We start from the raw sequence: 17827 nt of genomic DNA, 5'->3' as shown, positions 1-17827 counted from the left end.
CACCACTGATTTTGTTCCCTGCCTCAGTTCACTTCCTTCACACCTCACGTACATCGTGACGAGTCATGTATCATCACACAAAGGATACAAGTGCCCAATATAACAATACTAGTAATCGAAGTGTTATGACCCGGACTATCATCGTCGATGCGTTCCTAGTCTGTTTCGCCGGCTATCTTGTACGTCGTCCGGTGATAATACTTCCGTTGAAACTACACCTACACTTAGAACTACACAATCGATGCCCTACACGAGAGATACGGCCATGACAGCCGTGAAAGCCCTAGCACAGCTTCAAGAGGTACAACCTTAGCGTCAGACCACGACTGACAAGCCCAAGTGAAGCGTCAGCCTGCTCCGCACAAAGTTGTCGATGTCATGCAGCCGCACGCCCAACTTCAAGACGTTCTCGTCCGGGATCTCCTTCGTGCCGTACATCCCCATCTCGTTGTAGAGATGCAGCATGATGTCGCGGTCAGGTACATGCGTCGTCATGAGAATCGTGCAGGCGCACGGCGTTCCCGTGATCGAGGGTCTGGGGTGTTAGCGCGGGGTGGGCGACGGTAGCTAGGGAGATACGCACCTCCCGTGACGCTATCGCAATTATAGAGCGGAGAGCCGCCCGCTGGCACAGTAAAGGAACTTGTGGTTCAGCTCCGCATGGCTCGTCCCCCCAGTGGTCGAGTACGGCCTTCGTGATGGCAGACAGGTTCTTCTCGACGTAGAGCATCGCGACTGAGACCTGGTCAGTACCGTCTCGCCGCCGAAAGACGGCATGCGTACGCTACGTAGTATCCTTCACGATGGGCTGAAGGAACTCCACCTGGTCCTTGTCGCGGTGATACACCATGTGCGAGCGATAGACCATGTTCTCGTAGAAGTTGCCCGTGTAAAGGAAGGTCGCGGGAAGACCTGTCTCCTGGATGTACTGCGTGACGTGGTATTTCCCTGAGACGCCGCCATAAGGATGTATGCAAATAAGACATATGGAATCCCCCCACCTTCGTACACCTGGGAGACGAGCCTACCGCCAGAGAGAATGGCGGAGCTTGGTACCGTGCTCCACACGAAGCACCGCACACCGGCAGCTAAGGCGGCATCGACCAGGTTCTTGCCCTGCCTCTCCTCGCTCTCTGGGTCATCCTTGATTTTCTGACGTCCAATCCGTCAACTAATGCAGTAGCGGTTCGGGTGAGGGTGACGTACGGGGTCATAGAAGTTCGTGACGCCGAACACGCCCCAGCATCCTTGTAGCGCCTCATGGACGTCCGTCGGAACGGTGAGGTCCACACGCACGACGTCCGCCAGTGCTTGTGCCGGAGCGGACGTGGGGTATCCAGTCAGCGCCCGGACCACGTACTAATCCGGGTACCGGAGCAACAGCTTGGCGACTCCAAATCCTCCTGGAATTGTCAGTGACCAAGATTAGAATCATCATGTTCGGAGGAGATACTATGCCAGTGCACACCTTGGTTCCCCGTCGTCCCGCAAACGACTATGAGCTTCTTCGCAGTCATCCTTGATAGCAAAGCCAGGCTACATCTTGCCGGGATCTCTTGAGACGGTCGAGGTACCTTATAGCTCTTCAGAGCCCTTCGCGACTCGGAATCTTTCATTTGCATGTGTAAGCTGATTCCCGAACAGATCTCCGTATACGCACCAGTACCAGCCACGTCACCGACTGGGTATGTAAAAGACTGCAAGCGACTTGCTCCAGGTGAGCCGCTGTTAGGAGGCAAAGTGAGTGTATGTTCTGTGGTCGCACGCCCATGGGAATGCTGGTCGGTTAGCAGAGCCAATGGACCAATGGCATTGTAGAGTCTGATCAGCAAAGAATCGCAATGTGGATACAGTCCGGTGTTATCGCTCGCGAGGCAGAGCGTGGGACGACGTTACGGTCCGTAATAGAGGATGCTCGTGTCTCGTATCAAGCCCTACACAACTCACATGTCTGACGCCAGGCATTTTGAGCAACGCGTGTCAATTCAAATATCAGGAGTTGAGAACAGGGTGTTCCGTCCACAACGAGGTCCGAGTCGAGGCATAGTTCAAGATAGGGCAAGGGCCTGCTCCGAGCGAATAGAAATACGGAAATGACTGATGACAGCTATCAACGCCGGCCCCACGGACCTACAAGTTTACACACCTATATGTACGTGTGCGCGATTACTAAGTCAATTCATGCCACAGGTCAAGAAAGGGACGACGAACCTGAAGAAATTGCCTCCGCATCATCTCTCCGAGTCCGCAAGCATCCGCACTTCCGCCGCTCCGACTCGACGCCCCATCCCTCCACCAATGGCACTTTACTATCTGCGACAAATGAATTGGTGGCATAGTAGAACGTACTTGTGCGGGGGTATATCTCAGATCGCATTGATCAACTCCGCGATACCGGCTTATTGGCAACCGCGGCCGAGGGGTAGGCCGCAGGGCCGCAAAGTCGCGGACGACAGATGATGGTCACGAATACTCGCATCTGGCCGGTTATAGAGCACTGAATGCATCAGCGAGAGACGAGCTTGGGACTGATTTCAAGGCTGAGGAGACTCACCGACGTGAGGACTCTGATTCAGGCTTGTCTCGACTCTCGGTGCTTAGACGGTCAGCCGGTGTACTAATCTGTTGGATGTCTACGAGTCATTCCATTAGATCTCCTGATGGAGTAGGGAACCTATCGCAGAGGGTGTATATAGCGGTAGCCAGACATAAGTACAAACGGCAAGTAGGCGTGGAGCGGCCAGGCTTGGGGACCAGAAGTCGGACGCATCAGTGTCACAAGTCACACAAGTGTCACTCCTTGTGGCGACCCCACGTGACACCCGCCGTGCATTCGAGCGTTCTTCGCTGTAATAAGCGTAGTTTGCCGAATTCACTTCGTTCTTGTTCTTCGCACAATTGGCTGACTCTGACATTGACAAGCTGGTCACCTGTATTTCTAGAAACCCCCAGGACACAGCCTTCGCGCTCAAAGCTACATCGTAGCTCTTGCTCCGAGTCAGAGCTTTCCTGCTGCCTCGTAAGTGAGCTCTCTTGGAACCTGCATCTATGTTCGGTGATGCCGCCTCAATGCAGTGATACGGCGGACGGACATCCGCCGGATGGAGTCATGATATTGAGCACTCGCGCCCAATCCGCACTCCGGCCCAATCCGCACTCGCGCCCAATCCACACTCGCACCCTGATTCGAGGCTCAGGATGTGACGCAGGTGTGCACTCATTATCAATGATAACGTGAAAGCATAACGAGTTTCACCATGGTCCAACACCTCTCAGCTTGCCTCCCGTCGGCTCCCGTCACTCATTTATTCTTGACCCGCCCTCCCGTAGGTGGGGGTCGCCAAGGACGACGTGCTGCCTCTGGTGACAATGTCAATCTTTTACTTGCTCGGACAAGGTCCACGGCCTATTTCCCCCTTCGAGGCTGCCCCGTGTATATGTTTGCGCTCATCAGTACGAGCGGCGTACGAACAGAGCGACAGTCGAGTGTGGGGACAGACAGCTCGATCTGGACAATCTTTTCCGCCCCTTTCCGCCCGCAAACGCGCTGTTGCTGCATGGCGGACCGCTGTGGATTAGGACAGCATCTGAGGATTCTTGGACTTGGCTCTCGCGGAGGGAATGGGAGGTGAGCATCGTTGCGCCACGCACGAGCAATAACGCATGCAAATTGAATTTCCGTGATATATCCAGCGATACAGAAGTCACAGACTCGCCGACAACGCCGACAAAGCGATCATGACTCAGCGAGTCATTCGTCCACGTAATGGGACCAAACTAATGAGCCACTCAGTTTCTGGCGCGATGAGTACGTGAGTTCTCTGATGTTGTCGCGTCGCCGAACTGTCCACTCACATTCGTATTCACGCTGTTGGACCGGGACAGCACTCGCGATGCCTGCGCAGCGACCCCACCCGCGTAAACTCCGCCATGCACAGCTTGCACTGCACCTTCTCGGTAACGTGGGCGTGTTTCTCGTAGACATGCCTCCAGACGTTGGTCGCATGCATCCGCTCGAGTGTGCATCCGTCCCACCTGCAGCGGATCGCGACTCCGCGCTTCTTCGCGGAGGAGGACTGCGCTTTCTTGAAGTGCGAATTTTGAAGATGAGTCCTAACCGCAGCCTTGGTGCGCTGGACTTGGGCGTCGCAGCCATCCCAGCGACAGGTTATGTGCATCTGGAGCGACGCTGGCGACGCGGACTATAATGGGTGATGCTTCCCGTCAGGACAAGGTACGCATTTATGGATCAGCAGATATGGGTCTCACCGGATGAGATTGATAGGTCACGTCGCTTGGACGCGCTGTCACTGCTGATTGATCGGTCAGATCGCGATCACCTTCAGCGTTGTTCAACATTTGCGAGGGATCGACTCCGCATGGATCCATGACGCCCGCGGTGAGTGGAATTTGTCCATCCTGGTGAAATCACGTCCTTTATGCGTCTTACGCAGTCGTCAGATTGTACTTACAAATACGTCGAACCCGCTCTAGAAATCCAGCCGTCAATGACACCAGACACAGCTTAAAACTGGGAGGGCTATATGCTCACGGTGTGGTAAGCTTCACGTGTACGTCTATCGTCCAGCGCGGAGGGATACGAGGCATAGGGTGCATCCGTGTGCCAGAGCGCCTGTACGTATGTAGCCTGCGGAACCGTGAAGGGGGTCGCTGGCGAGAGTGACTGCTCGAAGGTGTCGTAAACAAGGCCGGAGTTCACACCAAGGACCGTGAAGTCTGATTCCTCCTCAAAAGCCGTGCGGAAGCGTTCGCTAAGGTCCAAGTGAGTCCCCTCTCGGCACGCAACACGAGATTTAGACGGACCTGTACTCGTGCAACGGCATACTGGTGCGCAGCAGCAATAAAGCGGAAGACAGGGTTCTGACGCGACGTTATGCCTGTGGTGCAGCCCGCCCCTAGCAGTGTGGTATGATGTGGGGGGTGACGATTCGGCACAACAGAGGGCAGCCATGTCTTATAGATCGCGGGCGATGCAGTAGAGAGGCCAGATCTACCATCAGTGAGGTGGATGTTTTCGCGTTCGTGATCACTGGCATCCGCCTCGCGATGCAACGGACCCTTCTGCCACGACATATGTGGGTTGGAGGCCTGCGCTAGCTTGGGGAGGGTTCATTTGGCTGCGCGTCTCCGACCGTCCTCCCACGTATGACCCGTAGCGCTCATCAACTCGTTACAGCGACTACCTGTTCGGCCCTCGTAGCCCCATATATGGTGGTCTTCTCGAGGAGATCCGCCGCGTGGGTGTCGGTTTGTTCGCTCGTCTTGGAATTCCGACTTGCCTTGGAGTATATGCTGCGTTGTTGTCTTGCTGACTGTCATACTTAATTCCGTGGATACCGAAGCTGCCTGTGGTACCGGCGGTCTTTCCGAGGGAATCTGCGGAGGATAGGTCGCGAACTGGTACTATCCACGTCCGAGGCTCTTCGCTGTGAGTCGTCTGTTTCAGTATCCGAGCAGCCCAGAAAAGTCCTCCTCATCTGCCCCGTGAGAGTTGCAACCCGTTCGTATGCTCGCTATATCGAAGCGGGAGTGGAGGCAGATAGAGAGCTATGACTCGGAGGTATTCGGAATGAAGCGCGTGCGGGTTGCGTGCGGGTGTCAATCTTCTATGTGAATCATTTAGGGTGTATTCAGTCTTCGCCCAAAAGGAAGTAAACTCTGGCATGTGTTTGATGGTCGGTGGAGACCGAGACCTAGGTCTGCGAATACGCAGCTAGATCTATTATTGTGCTCTCACGGCGAGACTTCATATGCGTCCAGTTCGATGCTGTAATACGGTCGGATTTGACGGTCCTCACAGTTGAGTATTTACTTGCCGAATGCATGATACGTACTTATGGATGGTATACGAGAAATCGAATCATCATCGCTGATGGTGCCATTGAACTTCTGAGTCCCGTTCACCCACCCGTACCGCCCAAGTACCACCTGGTGCTGCATCTGGGCCTGCCCCCGATGTCCCGATGCTAAGTAGTGTCTCGTAGGACCTTGTGAATGACCTGATAAGAACGGAAGGCCGTCCGCGAATGTAAGTACACGCGATGTCGAAGTGCCAATGGATGGCCTGGCCTACGCCGTCGTATTGGACATGTACAACAGGCAAGCCTGTGGAAGGTTTATTGAACAGGGTGCCTCCTTGTGAGGCCTCATGGCTCACGAGGGGTCCACCGAGGTGCCCGTCGAGCAGCGAACCTCGCGCGCGTACAGAGAGGGGCGATCACCGTCTCCGAATGAGGAACGTCGACGATCGGACGGAATAGGCGCGAGGAGTGGGGACGCAGTCAGTGGGCAAGCCCGGTGATTGCGGTGGAGGTCGACAACGCGTCCCCAACGGGAGATGGCTGACCAGAGACGTCAGCGAGAGACGGAAAAGAGAAAGCGCACCTCTATGTACAAGCCCGGGGTGGCGAAGCCAGCCATGGGCGGAGGACGTGAGAGAGAGAGGAACATCCAGGTACACAGTGAACGTGCGAGCCGCATGCTGGCTTACGTAATCTACCGGGCGGAGGAGTGCAGACGAGTCGCGATCCAGCTTCCCCTTATACGCCTCTCGGAAGGCCTCGATTAGGCCCCGTTCCAGAGCCCCATGGCGGCGCTCACCAATCATTAGCGACTACCTGTCCGGCCCTCACAGCAGCCCCATACATGGCAGTGTTCTCGACAGGATCCGCCGCGCCGTCCCCGGGCCATTCCTTCCGGATATGTGTGTAGCAGTCTTCCCAAGGAATTCAAGTTTGCCGAGTCTTCAATCTGCACGTCGTGAAAGCGATGTCCATTGTCCACAGCTGGTCCACCCGGCCGACGCCAAATTTCATCTCGCTTGCTTTCTCCGATCTCGGCCTTCCGGCCTAGGCCTGTTCGCATCCTCAACCTTCTCCGTGCTCACCAGCCTCACCCTCACCCTCACTGCAAGTTGTAAACACGAGACAACTGTTTCGCGTCCTAGCGTCTCACACGAGTCCTGTCCGCCCTCTCGCTGACAGCCACTGTCAGACCACGGTCTTCTCCAACCTGTTCCACGGAAGTAGGGCGGCACGGGGATCACGGGGGGTGCATACGGGTCATTCGTCAAGGTGTAGGTGTGTAACTTGAAATATGGGCTCACCGCGATGCGCGTACTGATAGCAACCCCACATCGTCGTCGAGCAGTCTGTCGCGCGCGTCCTGTTCGAGGCTGCGGACGTGGTCGGACTTGATAGTTCTCGCCTGCAAGTTGGCTATATGCCTGAAGATGTCTGTTCCCAGGCTTCATATTGACTTGCGTTAGCTTGCAACGCACGTGGAGCAGACTCCTGAGAGGTGACTTCGTGTCATATTGTTTCAGCGAGTTCCATAACGTGGCGGAAATCCCCCCTCTTGTTCTTGTTTCGAACGAGCTGGTCGTCCCCACACTCGACCGGTGGCTTCTCATACGCCGTCCATACTGATGAGTGCATACATGTAGACAGTGCAGCCTCGAAGGGGAAATTGGGGCGTGGACCTTGCCCGGGAAAGTAAAGGTTGAAATACAAGATCGAAGGTAGCACGTCCGAGTCGTCCTTGACCATCCACGGACCCACCCCCAGGGAGTTCGATTCGGGACCAGATGTGCGTCGGAAGTCCACGGAGGGTAGGCTGGGAGGTGTCCGACAGCTCCTGCGGATCGCGCCGTGATAGAACTCGTTATACTTCCACGTTGTCATCAGTACTGAGTACGCACCAGAGTCATCTTGAGCCTCGATCAGAGGCACGAGTCTGTGTTGAGCGAGATTGAAGAAGAATCTGACTCCATGTCCCGGCGGACGACCGTCCGCCGTGTCTCCGATAGGGTGTCGGCGCCTGGTAAGTCATTTTGGCTCGCTTCGCTTCGCTACTTAAGTCCCGCGTGAGGATTGTAGCTCACCAAGAGGGGACCCCTTCTTGCTTCTAACCGTCACTCTCGGCAACTTTCCCACGGTCCGTACCTCAACAGGGGGAGGCCTAACGGTCGTGCGGAGGCAACAAACGAGCTCTAAAAAGCTTGTCCTAGACTATATAACTCTCCGAATAATATACTTGAACCCTGAGCGATGGCGGAGGCACCGCGCAAACCTGCAACTCGACAGTCGAACGCTAGCGCCCAGGCGCCGACGACGAAGTCGTCACAGACAGCGAAGAAGGTCAATGCAACGAAGGAAATGGAAGAGACTCTGAAGAGCCTAGACACTCCGAGAGCGGCTGAGAATGCCCTACGGAGGTTGCAACTAATCCCTGAAAGCGAGATGGTCCCCAACATGGCCGCGCTGTCGACAGGCCTACTCCATCTCGCCGTCAGCGACAAGAAGATGAGCGCGGCGACAGTCAACGCGCTATGCGCCTTCTCAGTATACGCAACCGAAATACAAGAGTCGGCTCTGGCAGAGAAGATCTGGGAACGCATAAAATCGGTCTATGTCTTCCGCGACGACCAGCAAGAGCAGATGGTGGAGATAATGGAGAAACACGAGCGCATGCAGAAAGAGGCGGAAGGGGGCTTGGGTCGACTAGTGGAAGAGGTACGTAACCTTTCACAAGGACAGACCAAACTTGCGCGTGAACTTGAGGAGGTCAAGCTCCTCAAGGCTAACCTGGCAGAGATGCTCGAAGAGATGAAACAGAGGGCCGCCGACCGGACCCACCTGCGCCCGCGGCAGCTGCTCCTACACAGGGTGCAAGCAGCAGGAACAAGACCACGTACGCTGCCACTGTCACGCACATCCTTCCCACCTCGCACGCGTCCTCGGTGGCCCGCCAGGACTTGCAGATCCGCCAGGTCCTCATCGACATCAAGAAGACCGACAGGAATGACCCTGCAACCAACCTAACAGAACGTGAGTATGTCGAGAAAGCGAAGCTGACCCTGGACTTGATGCAAACAGACGGCTTCGCGCCGCCGAAAGGCATGGCCTTCCTGACTGTGCGACGCCTCCGTGAAGGGGGCCTACTATACGAGGTTAACACCAAGGAGGGCGCGACCTGGCTGCAGCACCAGGACAACAAGAAACGGTTTACCGACCGCTTCGGTCTCGAGTCTGCCATCCGCGCACGCCACTATGCGTGCCTGCTACGCGGTGTACCGACGTACTTCCGCCCTGGCGATGATGACGCCTTGCGTGACCTTGAACATGCGAACGGATGGGACAGGCACGACCTGACGGCTGCCCACTGGATAAAGCCGGAGGACAAACGCCGCGACGGACAGAAGAGTGCGTACCTGATTATGAAGTTCAGCTCGCCCCAACGAGCGAACGACGCCATCCTCAACGGGGTGTCCCTGCTGGGACGCAGACTCCAGGCGAAGCGTCTGGTCAAGGAAGCGCGCCGCTGCCTGAACTGCCAGCTATGGAACCGGGGCATCTCGCAAGGGACTGCGACATCATCATCCCGATTTGCGGCTCATGCGGCGAGGACCACAAGACCAGCGACTGCAAGAAGGACGAGGCACTACACAAATGTGTCAACTGTAACGTCGTCGGCCATGCGGCATGGAGCCGGATGTGCCCCGTATTCATCGAGGCAACGAGGAAGATCCAGGGTGCTAACAAACTCATGCAATACCGGTTCTCCCCCTAATGGACGACCCCACGACTTGGGACCATACCGACCCTCCCCCATCGCTGCCCCTCCCACCCCGATCGCACTACCATAGCAAGCCCCCGTCGAGAGCGCCGTCACCGGCCCCAATGCGCGGTCGCCCCATCAACCGCGAGGACGGAGAGATCGATGACCGAGCTCCCCCTCCTCGACCGCCCAGCCTTACGTCTCGGGTACCAAGAGGGACTGACGCGACCCTAGCAGAAATCGAACGTGCACGCTCGCTCGCACGTAGCTTCCGCGACCAGCCAGGCCGGAGACAGACCACGCTAACCGGCGAAGGCGGCTTCTCGCAATCGCGAACTCGCCGATCATCCGAGAGCCACGCTGACGCCTCCCGCCATGACTAGAGATCCCGACGTACTCCGAATCTGCCAGCTCAACGTCAACAAATCTAACACCAGCCAATCAGCCCTCCTCCATAGCATATCCGACTACGACCTCGTGCTCCTGCAAGAGCCACATATCGACTTCTTGAAGAACACCCGCGCTGCACAGCAATGGCGCGTAATCTACCCCCCGAAGCACAAGGTCTCCCCCACCCGCACCCGCTCCGTGACCTAGTCAATACCCGCATCGCCACTAATAGCTGGTCGGCCATGCCGATCGACTGCCCCGACATCACCGCTGTCTCACTTCACTACGATACTGGAACCATACATCTATTTAACATCTATAACCCACAGGACTCGCAGAACGTGCTACGCACGCTGGCGCGTGCGACGCGCAACATAGGCGCCTCACGCGATGAACTCGACGACCCTCTAATCATTTGGCTAGGCGACTTTAATCGACACCACCCCCTCTGGGACGATGAACGCAACACCCACCTGTTTACGAACTCGTACCTGGACCAGGCTCAACCTCTCCTCGACCTGCTCACCGCATTCGACTTCTCCATGCTCCTCCCAGCCGGCATCCCCACCCTTGAGGCGTCAAATTCCAAGAACCATACACGCCCAGACAACGTTTTTGCGTCTCGTGACCTCGTTGACCGCCTAATACGCTGCCGAACTGCCCCGGAACTCCGCCCACCGAATACTGACCACTATCCTGTAGTCACAGAGCTCCAGGCTGACGTCCCCCGAGCGAAATCACGCACCTTTCGAAACTTTCGGAAGGTCGACTGGGCGTCGTTCCGACAGGACCTTGCCATACGACTCGAGGATGTCCCGTTACCTGATGGCGACATCCGATCCATACAGGAGTTTGACAACACCCTAGGCCAACTCCTCACTTCGATCAAGGCAACAATTGACAAGGAGGTGCCGATAACCAAGCCGCCTCCGTTTGCGAAACAATGGTACTCAAAGGAACTCGACGGTGTCCGTCGAGAGGTGAGCCGTCTGGGAAGACAAGCTTACAAACTACGTGACTTCCCAGATCACCCGATCCACCGAGAGTACCGCACCCTCCGCAACCGATATGGCGACCAGATTCGCCACGCCAAACGCGATCACTGGAACGCGTGGATCGAGGAAGCCGACATGCGTGATGTCTGGACAGTTGGTAAGTTTGTACGAGCGGGATCCAGTGATGGTGGGAAGGGTAGCATCCCCCCGCTGCGCCGTCCAGGATCCAGCAACACTACTAGGCAAAGCGACGAGAAGGGGAAGATTTTCTATGACACGTTCTTCCCCGCCCCACCACCTGTGGCTGCACGCCGCCCTCACGAGGCCTACCCTGAGGACGCCTTCGAATTCGCAAATGTCTCGGATGCCCAGATACTAGCTGCATGCAAGAGGCTGAAGGAGTTCAAAGCACCTGGCCCGGACGGTATCCCGAACGAGGTCTTCAAGCGATGTGCGGGTACCCTCCTCCCCTTCCTCGGTCGTCTCTATCGCGCGACGTTCGACTTACGCTACTACCCGGACGCTTGGAAGGAGTCACTGACAGTAGTCCTACGCAAACCTGGACGCACTGACTACTCCATCGCAAAGTCCTACCGTCCTATCGCGCTCATGAACTGCATGGGCAAAATTCTGTTGTCTTGCGTCACCGAGACGCTCGAGTACGAGCTAGAACGACTACACCTCTTCCCTAACCACCACTTTGGCGGACGAGCAGGACGCACCACGACCGACTCCTTACACCTTCTCACCAAGACTGTCCACGACGCATGGCGAGCGAAGAAAGTCGTATCAATCCTATTCCTCGATGTTGAAGCCGCCTTCCCTAGTGCTATCCCGGAACGCCTCTTCAGCGAAATGCGCAAGCTAGGGATCCCCGAGGTGATAGTTGATTGGCTGCGACGTAAGCTGCACGGCCGGAAGACCCGCCTCAGCTTCGACGACTTCGTCTCCCACCTCTTCGAGATCTTTAGTGGCATTGATCAAGGATGCCCCCTCTCCGTCCTACTCTACAAGATATACAACCTCGTACTCCTCGAATGTGCCGACGCCGCCCAAAAGGTGGCGGCCCTCGGGTTCATCGACGACGTAAGTGTCCTAGCTGTTGGCAAAGACCTCGACGAGACGTCAAGCAAGCTCCGTAACTACATGGACCGCTGAGGTGGCGCAACAAACTGGTCACGCACACGCAACTCCAGGTTTGCACTGAACAAGCTCGCCCTCCTCCATGCAGACCCTCGCCTCAAAGGCGGCGACCTAGGCCCCGTTCTGGAGCTAAGAGATGGAGACGTCACACCGACTGACGTGGTAAAGTTCCTAGGAGTTAATGTTGACAACAAGCTCTCTTTTAAGCAGCACACCGAGTACGCTCTGCGGAAAGGCACAGTCTGGCTGCAACAGTTTGGACGCCTAGCGCGTCCCAAGAACGGATTAGCGTCACGAAACGTGCTCACTCTTTATAAGCAGATGCTCCTCCCCGCTATGCTCTACGCCGCAAGTATTTGGATCACCCCCCAGCGCGAGATCGAAGGTCGCAAACGCACCTACGGCTCTGTCGGTAAGATCCGGAAACTAGCCCGAATACATCGACAAGCTTGCATTCTCATCACGGGAGCAATGCGGACTACGGCCACGGATGTCCTTGAAGCTCACCTGAACCTCCCTCCCTTTCACCTTCTCGTTGACAGGATCATCGCGCGCGAGGCCACCCGCCTCTGCGCACTCCCTCCGACGCACCCACTACATGCCCACGTCCTTCGCGCGTCTACACCGGTGAAGCGCCGAAAGAGTCCACTCCACGAAATACTCGAGGCATACCGTCTCCTTCCGCACGACATCGAAACAATCGCGGCGGTCAGACTCCATCAGGAAAAATCACAATCCCTAGGTGAGGCAATATAGCAAACATAGTTGATATAGGTGTATTGCAATCCCCCCTGTGTATAGCAGAGCATAGCAGATTTACAGAGATTGTAGCGAGTCATAGCAGGTCATAGAGCCATCCCAGTAAATATAGGAAAGCATAGTACACAATAAAACCGTAGTATCGTAGACTCATATGCCGGTGTAATCTTACATATACTGTTGTAGGATACAGCTCGGAGCATAGTACTCATTGTATTGATTACTCACATTCGCCAGCAGCTCACATAATGATCTGAATATTAAATCGACTATATTAGATCATTGAATGACTCCGACGACACCATTACCAAATTACTATGGGTATAGTAGCGAGTGAGATGTGGTAACTGTGATGGCGGATGTTTGTTACGACGAGGGTACGATTAATGGAAGTAGTAAGTGCAATACTGGGCAATGTCCAATTCACGAGATGATCCCACGAAGCACAGAGGAACTAAGTATGTAGATTGTCCATAGGCTAGTCGGACGAGTTCGTAAGCAAGTAGGTTACTAATTCTGCGAGAGGTGCTTACCAGGAAAACCGATCCGAGTCAATCTATGTGCCATCGGCATCTTCATTGTCGTCGCCAGCAGATGCCAACAAGGCTTCCTGGAGTGCATGTGACAAGGCGTCGCGCGAGAGGGTATTGAAGGAGCGATCAATGTCTTCGGCTCCAGAGTGGAACCTGCAGCACGAAGATGAGGAAACACACGCGAAGACAGTGAGGACACAAGATGGGTTTATACCTAGCTTCGGCATAAAGCCTCTTGCGGAGCTTGAGCAGCACGAGGTGCGCGTCATCGCCCAGCTCGTCGAAAGCCCGAAGATTATCCCTGTGGGACAGGTACACTGTCTTGTAGTCGTTCTCGGTGAAGTCTACCGATGTCCGCCTCCCTGGTCCCCACTCGTTGATGCAGCAATGAACCTAGTAGTGATCATTTAAGTATGTCATTGCTGCACAGAAAGCGGACTACAAGACGTACCGCTGTGAGCACGAGTGCAATCGTCTCAATTGAGATTGCTGGCTCAAAAAATTGCCGAAAGATGATGCCTTCGTCAGCCCTGTTCGCAAACCATGTCGCGTTTATCGCCTTCTGTATAATCGGATGGCGATATATGCCTTTCCGCTCGGCATATGTGCCTTCAGGCTGGTTAAGGGCTGGATCCTGTAAGGTGATAATTCGTGAATACATAGCCACACGTGTCAGCGAGGTGAACAGTAAGTTCCACACCTCATATGCAAAAGCCGACTCATGTGTCAGAGCAGTTGCTCTATCACGATTCTTGCGCATGGCTCTCCTCGCAGAGGAACTGTCGAAGCCATAAAGACTCTCGACAAGCGGCTTTACCTTATTCTTGAGCTCGCCGCGGAGCTGTGAGCCACGCGCAGTGACCTCGAGTATGACTATTAGTGATACAAATTGATGAACTGCACGATTGGCTTACTATCTTTATCATGGCCCGGTTCGCCGCATATTTGATGTCGAGCTTCCTACATGCTTCGCCCCAGCACTGTTGTGCCCATTCGTCTTGAAGTGAGTCGGATGGAAAAGCATTGACAGTGGAAATTCTGCATCTGAACAATGAATTAGCGATGTCGAGGACGTCCTGTACATCCTCATCGTAGTCCTTAGCACGAGGTCCGCGCCGAGAAGGCGTGTGAATGAGTTCAGGACAATGTACAGCTATGTTGATAGATCATGAAATCGGCAAATAGATTACCACAAAGACACGACGACATACCATCCATTGCATCCGAGTCATTCCCATCGCCACCTTCGGCATCTGAACCTGAGGCGTCTTCAGGTATCTGCTGTTCAGCATCCGGTGACTCGTCATCACTCGCGAATCTCTCTTGAGAGTGGCTTTGACGGCGGGGTGGAGAAGACTGAACAGGTTCTTCATATTCAAGTTCCTGATCGAAGTTCGCGTCACCGTCATCTTGATAGTGCTGAGCGGCATCATCGTCGACTGCATCAGCATCGCCACTTGGATCGACCGCGGACCTGCGTGGAACGTGATCTTCGTCATGGCCTTCATCATCGCTTGAGTCAAGAACACGTGCGGTGTTGCGAGGACGTGCTAAGACGGGGAGGACATGTCAGTAGTAAAACACATGACATACTAATGGTGCCGCATGCGCTGACGAACTTACCACTGGACTGCAGTGACCGCGAGCTAACCTGGGATTGACGGCTCTGTGACGTCCCCAAGCTAGCTTGAGAGTGATGGCTCTGTGGCGTCCGCGAGCTAACCTGAGAATGATGGCTCTGTGGTGTGATGGCGCGAGCGTTGTCTGGCATAGGAAGACGTGTAGGATCTTCATTAAGTACACAAGTGATTCGGACTTACCTGAGTTGTGTCCTGACCGAGGCGTGTCCCTCCGAGGTCCGGGAGTCACCGATCGCGGCTCAGAACGTCTCGATGCAGCGTTCTGAGGAGGAGCCTGACGAGGCTCAGAATGCTGATAGTTAGTAGTCTTTGCATTCTTTGCAGTCGTGGGTGGTGGAACCTTGTTGACACGTTTCGTAAGATGTTTGAATGGCACCGACTTTGGCTTCGAGCTGGTGACAGTCTGTGTGGCGAACTGCCACATGATCGAAGGATAGTTAGAGTCAGTCAAGGTACGAGAAATGAACGCCGTACAGTTGGAGTCTCGTCAACATGGGACACCCGAGCCTTCTTGCCTGACTTCGCCGCAGGCGTTCTGCCATCGGAGGTCTCGGCAGCTCGCTTCTGTGCTTTGCGGCTCTGCGTTGCTTCTTCGGCCTCATCTAGTATTTGATTAAGGTTAGCTCCAAGTACAAGAAACTCCATGGAGAGGAGTACTCGTGACGACGTACCTAGCTCTCGCTGTTTCGCAGACGGGCGACGGGCACGTCTCTGTGGCTCGTCTGACGGGGTGTTCACTTCATTCCTGGAGGACATCGCAGCATTAATGAATGAATATGAGGATTTGAAAAAACGAATGTGATGGAAGAGACGAGTTCTCTATGTGTGGGTGCGCTGGCAGAGCGTGTGAGACAGAGTGGGAATGTGAGAAGCTACGCGAACGCACCTCGCTAGTCTGCTGACAAATTATTCGATCGTGACTGCCATCTGGATTGACCTTCATCATCACCTTGTCCAACCTTGTCATTGTCTCGTCTGCTTGATATTTCGTGTCCACGAATTCTTCTACTTCACAAACATGCCTCGCTGCGGATATTGCAAACACGGGGTACCTACGATGAAAGGTGTCAAGAATCACATACAAAATTCACCGCGCTGTCGTCGTAAATGGGAACGCAAACTGGCACGAGTCGCCCAGGCAATTGCTTCGGGAAAGGCTCCCGCTGCTGGTGTTGCCGCCTCGGCCTCCGAGTCTACCACAGAGATATCAGCACAAGAAGATACTATGGACCACGACCACGAACCTGATGATGCTCACGTCGATGTCGATGACCCTATGGATGGCGCGCAGTCACCATATCGGGCACGGGTCGAGGACGTACCAGAGGACGAGGAGGAGGCTCGGCGATATGTTGAGGATTACCCAGGTGTCGTCCCAACAATCATTCGATATGATGACACTCTCTTCGAGGCATGGTGCCGAATGCGTACTGAGGCCAAAGTCGATGAGTGGGCGCCGTTTAAAGACGAGGAGGAGTGGGAACTGTTTCGGTGGTTGATCAAACATGTTGGTCAGAATAGGATCGACGAGTTCCTCAAGCTTTCGATTGTACGCACCAAAGCCCTTTATATCTCATATCCGCACATCGACTGATCTCCGAGTCTTCCTAGATACGAAGGAACTGTGATTTGTCAGCTGACTCGAAGTACAAGTTTTTTCAGCAAATCGACGACCTACCTACAGGAGCCGCTTGGCACTGCGAGACGATCACTGTAACAGGCGATCGTGTCGGTGATGACGGAAGCTCCATGCAGGAGCAGTTGGAGCTTTGGCGACGCGATCCTGTCGACTGTGTCAAGGAACTCATTGGAAATCCTACGTTTGATGGGAACATCGCCTACGCGCCGGAGAAAGTCTACACCGAGGACGCAGCCACAATACGTCGGTATGATGAGATGTGGACGGCCGAGTGGTGGTGGAAGACACAGGTATGTCAGCCAACAACAATGGCACTGGCGAGAAGAGTGACTCACCATTGTCACAGGGGAAGGTGCCCGAAGGCGCAACAGTGGCGCCCGTGATCATCGCATCCGACGCGACAAAGCTCACAAACTTCGGTGGAGATAAGAAGGCGTGGCCCGTCTACTTGTCCATAGGGAACATCTCGAAATCTGTACGGCGTCAGCCTTCACAGCGCGCAACACTCCTTCTCGGCTACATACCCGTCTCGAAACTTGACTGCTTCCAGGATTCCACGCGCAGCCTCGCCGGGTATCGACTCTTCCATCATTGCATGTCGCTCATCTTGGCGTCCCTTCGCAAGGCGGGTCTTGAAGGGAAGGAGATGACGTGTGCAGACCGTGGCGTCCGAAGGGTCCACCCGATTGTGGCAGCGTACATCGCTGATTACCCCGAACAGTGCCTGGTTTGCTGTTGTAAGGAGAACAGCTGCCCGCGCTGCACCGTACCTCCTACCCGACGCGGCGAGCAGCTCTTCAGTGAGCCACGTGACGTCAATAAGACGAAAGAGGCACTTAAAGACCACAAGAAGGGAAAAGACTCACTGCGCTTCACTGCCGAGCAGTTGCGACCTGTCTACGAGCCCTTCTGGGCCGACCTCCCCCATTGCGACATCTTCTCGTCGATTATGCCTGATATTCTTCATCAGCTTCATAAGGGAGTATTCAAGGAACACTTACTCTCGTGGTGTTCGACAATCGTGGGCAAGGACGAGCTCGACCGTCGCTTCCGCGCGATGACGGATTTCCCAGGCCTTCGACACTTCCGCAACGGTATCTCGCACGTCTCGCAATGGACCGGCAAGGAGCACAAGGAAATGCAACGTAT

The 17827-nt window shown here is 55.0% G+C and overlaps 5 protein-coding genes across 5 annotated transcripts; 2 read left to right on the top strand and 3 right to left on the bottom strand.

Annotated features, from left to right (window-relative positions):
• Positions 1-315: 315 nt before the first annotated feature.
• B0H18DRAFT_1147352 (uncharacterized protein) lies at positions 316-1359 on the bottom strand (the record flags this gene model as incomplete). Its single annotated transcript, XM_048035702.1, has 5 exons — positions 316-535; positions 594-742; positions 803-948; positions 1083-1152; positions 1207-1359. Coding segments are annotated over 5 exons (738 nt in total), but the record flags the coding sequence as incomplete, so codon positions are not given.
• Positions 1360-3863: 2504 nt separating this feature from the next.
• B0H18DRAFT_960187 (uncharacterized protein) lies at positions 3864-4844 on the bottom strand (the record flags this gene model as incomplete). Its single annotated transcript, XM_048042926.1, has 4 exons — positions 3864-4202; positions 4473-4490; positions 4553-4772; positions 4825-4844. 4 exons carry the CDS (start codon positions 4842-4844, stop codon positions 3864-3866), a joined length of 597 nt encoding a protein of 198 aa, XP_047886154.1.
• Positions 4845-8911: 4067 nt separating this feature from the next.
• On the top strand, positions 8912-9232 carry B0H18DRAFT_839673 (uncharacterized protein; the record flags this gene model as incomplete). The annotated part of the gene is made up of 1 exon (XM_048039484.1): positions 8912-9232. A coding segment is annotated over one exon (321 nt), but the record flags the coding sequence as incomplete, so codon positions are not given.
• A 4190-nt stretch (positions 9233-13422) lies between these two features.
• On the bottom strand, positions 13423-15795 carry B0H18DRAFT_1126047 (uncharacterized protein; the record flags this gene model as incomplete). Its single annotated transcript, XM_048035107.1, has 9 exons — positions 13423-13552; positions 13614-13792; positions 13851-14033; positions 14100-14261; positions 14314-14552; positions 14611-14949; positions 15220-15454; positions 15514-15641; positions 15711-15795. The coding sequence occupies 9 exons, from the start codon at positions 15793-15795 to the stop codon at positions 13423-13425; spliced, it is 1680 nt and encodes a 559-aa protein (XP_047886152.1).
• A 667-nt stretch (positions 15796-16462) lies between these two features.
• On the top strand, positions 16463-17061 carry B0H18DRAFT_887808 (uncharacterized protein; the record flags this gene model as incomplete). The annotated part of the gene is made up of 2 exons (XM_048041200.1): positions 16463-16588; positions 16702-17061. The coding sequence occupies 2 exons, from the start codon at positions 16463-16465 to the stop codon at positions 17059-17061; spliced, it is 486 nt and encodes a 161-aa protein (XP_047886151.1).
• Between the last annotated feature and the right edge of the window lie 766 nt (positions 17062-17827).

This window comes from Fomitopsis serialis (assembly GCF_022376445.1).
Source record: "Fomitopsis serialis strain Sig1Antser10 chromosome Unknown B0H18scaffold_179, whole genome shotgun sequence".
In the NCBI taxonomy this organism is placed as follows: Eukaryota; Fungi; Basidiomycota; class Agaricomycetes; order Polyporales; family Fomitopsidaceae; genus Fomitopsis; species Fomitopsis serialis.
The sequence above is the reverse complement of the archived record's forward strand: the minus strand, read 5'-3'. Positions and strand labels throughout refer to the sequence as shown.